The sequence below is a fragment of the Panicum virgatum genome, chromosome 8K, assembly GCF_016808335.1.
Source record: "Panicum virgatum strain AP13 chromosome 8K, P.virgatum_v5, whole genome shotgun sequence".
Classification (NCBI taxonomy): Eukaryota; Viridiplantae; Streptophyta; class Magnoliopsida; order Poales; family Poaceae; genus Panicum; species Panicum virgatum.
In genome coordinates, this window is record NC_053143.1 from 5,735,630 (window position 1) to 5,743,061 (window position 7,432).

General features: G+C 45.6%; 1 protein-coding gene across 1 annotated transcript; it reads left to right on the forward strand.

The window, feature by feature from the left end:
- The first annotated feature begins 278 nt into the window (after window positions 1-278).
- On the forward strand, window positions 279-6,326 carry LOC120643698 (putative disease resistance protein RGA3). The gene is made up of 4 exons (XM_039920154.1): window positions 279-655; window positions 2,936-5,087; window positions 5,198-5,273; window positions 5,556-6,326. The coding sequence occupies exons 1-2, from the start codon at window positions 458-460 to the stop codon at window positions 5,084-5,086; spliced, it is 2,349 nt and encodes a 782-aa protein (XP_039776088.1). The 5' UTR covers window positions 279-457; the 3' UTR covers window position 5,087; window positions 5,198-5,273; window positions 5,556-6,326.
- The last annotated feature ends 1,106 nt before the right edge of the window (window positions 6,327-7,432 follow it).

A 7,432-nucleotide genomic window follows, 5' to 3' on the forward strand; every position in this document is an offset into this window, starting at 1 on the left:
AGGAGTGGACGCCACAGCTGCCGCCCGGTCCGAGCTCCGGTCCCGGCTGCCCTTCACCGTCGTCCACCGCACGGTCCATCGGCCACATCACCTCCACTGCAGCTCCCCGTCGACACTCGACGCCCGTGTACCTGCAATCCAAAGACCAAGCGCACGATCACACCGCACGGTTGAAAATTCACTCATCACAGGCACGGTTGACATGATGATGGCGGAGAAGCCCCATCATCATGTCAATAAACTTGATGATATTGAAAAGAGCTATTACCGAAGCTGGTGGGAACCACCATATAGCCGGAAAATATGGTTAAGTGTCAACAAGGACTATAATGACACTGAGATATTGAAAAGAGCTATTACCGAAGCTGGTGGGAACCACCATATAGCCGGAAATACAAAAGCCACGCTAGAGCGAACCCTCGTAGAAGCCTTGAAGGGACATAAGACCTTATTGATAATGGATGATGTTTGGGACTGCCGTGCATGGGATGGTGTGCTCCGAACTCCGCTGGTCAATGCTACCCTAGCTCATGGCATCCGAATCCTCCTCACCACAAGGCATGACACAGTTGCGCAAGGGATGATGGCGGAGAAGCCCCATCATCATGTCAATAAACTTGAGCCCGAAGATGCATGGTTGCTGCTCAAAAAGCAGGTTCGTAAAAATTAACCCATGGTTTGAAAAATTCCTCTTGTTTCAGTTTTTTATTTACACATCACGCTTGATAGTTGCATCGCATTAATTAGCTTCACTGCTTAGCTGCATTGTTCAGAACAGGATATATCGATTCTACACTAGTAATAACTTCAAAACTCTAAAGGGACAAAGTGTCAGCTAATGTTATAAAGCTGATGCAGACTAAGTGGGGCAGTTCGTCACGACTTCCTAAAACATATTTAAAGCTTAATCAAAACGTTGGACTACCTATCAACCCGTGCTCTTGCACTTGCTAATTAGAATTAATATAAAATGAAACTTATAGCTAATAATTATAATTATCTATCTCACACCCTCTTTCATCTATTAAAATACACATTTATCATTATCTAGTTGCAATTGATTTTATTTTGCATCACACCTTCATGTGTGTTTGATATATATTTAATTGAGCCATTCACAGCCAGAGAAATGCTTATTAGTACCGGTCATAGGGGCTGCTTTGTACCGGTTGATTCAAGCGGTACTGGCTGGCCGGTACTAAATGGTCATCCATTTAGTATCGGTCGCAGCAACCGGTACTAAATATGCCACCCATAGAAGAAAAAATGCAAATGGTTGTGAGGATTCGAACACACAACCTCAAGTCTCCCGTATAGCTTCCTTTACCATCCCATCTCTGCATCACATGTGCCTACGTGCGAGATACTTTCTTTTTGAAGTAACCCATGGAGGCCTACTTAGTACTGGGTCAAAACACCGACTGGTACTAAATGTCACCCTTTAGTACTGGTCAGTGTCATTGACCGGTACTAAATGGCCGCGCCATTTTAGTACCGGACCATAACACCACCCGGTACTAAAATATGGCATTTAGTACCGGTCGGTGTTACCGATCCGTACTAAATGGCTTTCGAGGACAAAAAATTTTGCCCGGTACTAATTTCGCACATTAGTACCGGACGAAAATGTGTCCGATACTAACGTGTTGGACGAATGGCCATTTTTCTTGTAGTGATTTGTTTGTGAACTGGTATTCTTATCTCTTCCATCGTACATAAATACATGGTGGCGCATATGGTGAGTAGTATTTTATATAAATAATAATATATTAGTAATGATAGAAATAGTAATTTAGAATTTTATATCCATGCTCTTTAATATTTTGTTATAATTATATAGTTTAGATTCGGATGTAGCACTACTAGGAAATGCACATTATGCAATGCCCCAAAATCGTCCCAATAAGCCCATTTTCGTTGCAATATCAAGGAAACATAACAAAAGTAGGGTCGTTGGGAAAGTATTCTGGGCGTTGCATGTACGTGAGTGGCAATAGCCTATCACATCGGATTGTATTCGGTTGGGATAATGCAAGCTTGTTGCAACGACGTTCAGCGTTGCAATGTGTTGTTGAAGCAACAACCATGGTCGTAGCGATAACTAGAGCGAGGGTTGCTATAGTTGTTTTTGCAACAACGTGGGTTCGATGCAATCAAGCACTAGTGCAATGGAATATTTTGGTTGCAATAGTATATATTGCAACGATATCCAATCACGGCAATAACTCATATGGTGTTGCAATATCCTTGTAAGATATAGCAACGTTTTGTCACCGGTTGCTATATCCTTAGAGGATATCACAACGCCAAGAGGAGTCATTGCTATATCTTTAGAGGATATCACAACGCTAGTTCAAGTCGTCGCTATATTCTTAGACGATATCACAACGCCAGTTCAAAACGTCACTATACCCTTAGTGGATATAACAACGCCAAGACGTGTCGTTGCTATATGCTTACAAACAACGAAATTTGGCTCGTTGCAATATGCTTCATTCATATCGCAACAAAATATATTGTCGCCTGCACATCACGAGCCAAGAGACATCAAATTCACACTACGTTATCAATCACTCATCATCCTGAGTTGACCACCATTGGTCCTCATAAAGAAGGAGATTCGTCAAGCCACACAGTATTCATTTGATCTTCGTGACGCGGTAGCTAAAATGCAAGTTGCCATTAAAATATGTTCGTTACTTACATATGACATAACTAAATGACTTCCGTCAGTGTAGGATCAAAATTTTGTTATTTTTCTCATAAAATGAGCATTCGCATCCTTTTTACTTATTATACATCAGTCTGAGTGCCCTGAGTTGTTGACCGTAAAACTGTAAGCTATATCACATTCTTCTGTGACCAAGGGACAACACTCTGGCACTAGTGGTAGTATTATTCTAAATTATTATTGATAGGCATGAGTTTCTTGTAGGTAGTTGGAAATGAAAATGATGAAGCCCAGATTGAACTGCTCAAAGATATTGGAATGGAAATCATAGCACAATGTGATTGTTTACCACTTGCTATCAAAGTAATAGGAGGTCTCCTACGCCAGAAAAGGACCAGCCGGCGAGACTGGAAAAATGTCCAAAATGACTCGATTTGGTCAGTATCCCAAATGCCTGAAGAGCTAAACTATGCAATATATCTTAGCTATGAAGATTTGAGTCCTAGTTTGAAGCCTTGCTTTCTTCATTACTCCCTCCTTCCCAAGAGCAGAGTATGCTTCACCGATGAGATTATTGGCATGTGGATTAGCGAAGGATTTGTTCATGGAGCCTCTTGTGACTTAGAGGAAATAGGACAAGAGTACTATGATGAGTTGATACAGAGGAACCTTATTGAGCCTAATTTAGAGTACGTTGGTAAAATAGTCTGCAACATGCATGATGTTGTCCGTTCATTTGCTCAATACGTAGCTAGGCACGAAGCATTAATAGTACAGAACAAGGAAATTCATATTGCTGACAAAATCAATTCACAGAAGTTTTTACGCTTATCTCTGGAAACAAGAGGATCAGAATCAGATGACTTAGAGTGGTATTCATTACAAGCACAAACATCACTGAGAACACTAATATCAGTTGGGAATATAAGAATCAAACCTGGTGATTCGTTGCTTGCTTTTTCAAATTTACGGACACTATACATGGAAGATGCAAGTTTTGATGGATTATCTGAATCTTTGAATCAACTGAAACACTTGAGGTATTTATCCACAAAAGGAGCTAACATATCTAGGCTGCCAGAAAATATTGGTAAAATGAAACTCCTGCAATATATTATCCTTTATGGTTGTAACAGTTTGGTGAATCTTCCAGATTCCATTGTAACGCTGCAACACTTGAGGTGTCTTAACATTCGTATGACAGGAATAAGTAGCATACCTAAGGGTTTTCATAGGCTAACAAATCTGAGGACTTTATATGGGTTTCCAGCACATATGGATGGTGATCGGTGTAACCTTGAAGAACTGGGACCTCTCTCCCAGCTCACTAGGCTTATTATAAGTGGCTTAGAGAATGTGTCTTCTTCCTCATTTGCAACAATGGCCAGGATTGGTGAAAAGGTGCAGCTGAGCTTTGTGTCCTTACAATGCACAAGTAGAATCAGACATGATGGCCAGTTGGTAAAAGATGAAGAAGGCATTCCTGAGGAGCAGCAGCGACAAATCGAGGAGGTATTTAATGAGCTCCGCCCTCCGTCTGGTTTAGAAACCCTCTCAATCACATGGTACTTTGGTCAGCGGCTCCCAAGGTGGATGATGTCAACAGAAGTTGTGCACCTAGGGAGCTTAAGGACTCTAATGGTGGATGACCTGGACTGTTGCACGAAGCTTCCTGATGGCTTATGTCAGCTCCCCTGCTTGGAATTCCTACAGATTGTTCGTGCCCCAGCGATCAAGCGTGTTGGGCCCGAATTCCTACAACCAAACCATCACTGCCATAACCATTTCCAGCTAGGGGTTTCATTCCCCAGATTGAGTGAGCTGAAATTTTGTGAACTGGTCGAGTGGGAGGAATGGAAGTGGGAGCTGCAAGTGAAAGCCATGCCCATCTTGGAGAAGCTTAAACTCGAGAAGTGCAAGTTGAGGTACGTGCCTCCTGGCCTTGCCTTCCACGCAAGGGCTTTGAAGAAACTATGCATATATGATGTGAAGCATCTAAGCTCTTTGGACAACTTTACTTCTGTTGCTCACCTTGAGGTGTTTCGAAACGCTGACCTGGAGAGGATCAGTAATCTGCCAAAACTGCAGAAGCTCATCATCGAAAAGTGCCCGAAGCTGAAGGTATTGGAGGGCATTCCTGCGCTACAGAGACTCAATCTTCTTGATGATGACATGGAAATAGGCCCCAAATATCTGCAAGATATAAAGCCAGGGCACTTGCTGCTGGAATGCAGCTTGCAGTTGCTCACTTCCATAGCAGCGGGGAAATCTAGTCCCGAGTGGGACAAGTTCAGCCATATCCAACAAGTCAAGGCATATGCAGACGATGCAGGCATTTCGAGGAAATGGTACGTGCTGTACACAAGGGATCCTTTCCACTTGGAGACAAATATCAGCCTCTCTGCCATTGACTGAGGTAAATTAACACGACAGCTGCTTCATCTAATATATTTTATTTGCAAATACTCTGTTATGTTCGCTCTAATTTCTTGCTTTCCTCTGGTTGCTTAAATCTATCATCCACAGCTCGCAACGAGTGCAAGTGGCCGGTAGGACGACGTGCATCTACTGACAAACGTCAGCCCCTGTGTCTATGCTTCAGGTAAATTTCTGTTCCTCGCTATGGAGTCCATCCTCTCCCGCCCTCCCACGCCTCCCACGACCCCGGGCCCGCGGGAACCTCCTCTGCCTCGTTATGCACTACTACAGAAACAATTGGTAGCAACTCCTGGTAGGGTTTTTTTTTCGGGGACGGGTCCAAATATACTCCGCTCTTACAAAAGGAGTGGGGCTACTGTTAAGGACCAATGGTGGTCACCTTTGGATGATGAGTGATTGACAACATCGTGTGGATTTGATGTATCTCTTGGCTCGTGATGTGCAGGTATAGGATGCGGCATGGCGGTCAATGACGCGAGGTGAAGGTCAGGTGAAAGATTCATGCTGAAAGACCATGGTGAAGGATGGACGCGAGTAGGCTCGGAGAAACGAAAAGTTCACGTCGAGGGACAAGACGGTGAAGAGTGAATGCGAGTAGGCATGGACCGAGGGACCCGAAGAGGCCGGCGGAGTCATGGGCGGTGCACATGGTGCACGGAAGAGTAATAGTACATGGTTATGAAGACGGCGTCGGCCAAGTCAGTGAGGACGATGGCGAGTCAAGTAGGTGGCCCATGCGGCGGGCGTGCGCGAACGACTTGAAGGCGTCAAGGCTTGGTGCAAGGTCAGACACGCGTCGTCATCGGCGGTTTGACCGGTTTGGGCCTCAAAACCGGGGGCGGACGCGGTCAAGGTCCGGGCGGAGGGCACGTGACGTCATTGCGAAGGTTGCGTCGAGGCGAAGTAAAGTTGTGAAGGCGGTGTGTTTGTCCGGTGTTTATATAAAAAGTTGGACGAATTTGCCCTGCATGGGTGTTATTGTAATTAATATTGTAGGGGTATTAATGTCTTCTGGAGGAGACTTAGAGGATAAGAAGAGGGGAATGGACAGTCATTCAACTCAGTCGACCAGTTACAGTCGCCCCATACTTCTCCCTCTCAGTTCCTCTCTTTTTTTTTTTTCCCTTCTCCTCTTCACTTTGGGTTAGGAATTGAGATGGATTTTTGAGTTTTTATATCTCAGATTTATAGGAAAGGAGGCCTTTCCCTCCTAGGGCACTCTTGGCTTTTATTTTGATTTAATTTCCTGTCTCTTTTGTCTAGGATTTTGCTTTGGAATTTTGGTTCCGTCTTTGCTTGTTCTTGCGCAGGGACTGGCGCACGCGCGGGGCCCGGCGTCCAGCGCAACAGGATGCGGCGACCAGCAGCGCCGCCAGCAGTAACTGCGCGTGGCCTGCAGCGTGATCGGCGAGCGGCACGTGTCGCGAAGCAGCCTGCAAGGCGGCGGCGGCGGCGGCGCTTGCCTTGCGCGAGCTGGAAGGCCTGCGCCTGGAGGGCAGGCGGCGCCCAGGGCAGGAGCAGGCCATCTGCAGCCACCAACGTGCCAGCTCGGCAGGTGGGCCCAGGCGGAGCACTCAGGACCAGGCGGCCAGGCCGGCGTGGGCAGCGCACCAGGTGCGACGGTGTGCCAGGCTGCCAGCTAGCAGGGGCACTCGGCCCAAGAAGCGGAGCAGACCCACTACGCCTACAACATGCTCGATGGAATGCCGCACTAGAACAACGGCGGCGACGGTTTCGCGTGCCTAGCTGCGGGAGGGGCTGGAGCACGCGCTGTGCTCACCTGCGCTCGTGCTTGCCTGCCGGTCAAGCGCGTACGGCCCAAGGCAGGGCCGTGCGGCCCTGCGTGCATGCTGCTAGCTTTCTAGCGGCCACCAAGTCAGGCAGCCCACTCACGGTTTGATCTTTTGTTTCTTTAAGCTATTTAATTCCTACTCTCATTGTTAAACTAATCGATTAGCTTTTGCTTTGCTAATTGTCTCAATTAGTTGTCTGCAAATGAGCTTGTGATAATTAGTTCTTGTTACTAATTCCTAGAGATATCATGCATGTTTGCTTATGAATTTGTCATTAGCTTGTCGCATAGGTTTTGTTAGAGCTAGTTGTTTCGGTGAGGCTTTTGATCGATCTTTTGGATAAGTTTTGCTTTCACTTGATTTTGAGCTTTGTTAATTATTGTTGTATCATTGCATGCTCTTTGAAGTAAACTCTTTTACGAGTCTAGTTTTAAAAGCATTTTCGGCACTTGATAATTGTTGCTTCCGCTTTGTGTGTGTGCCTTACTCGAGTGAAACGTTTTGCTTCCGCTTTGCGTCGAGTTTTTCC

Coding starts and splice junctions, on each gene's coding strand:
- LOC120643698 (XM_039920154.1), top strand. CDS start 458: ATGGATGATGTTTGGGACTGCCGTGCATGGGATGGTGTGCTCCGAACT. Junction 656..2,935: donor GGTTGCTGCTCAAAAAGCAG/GTTCGTAAAAAT, acceptor AGTTTCTTGTAG/GTAGTTGGAAATGAAAATGA.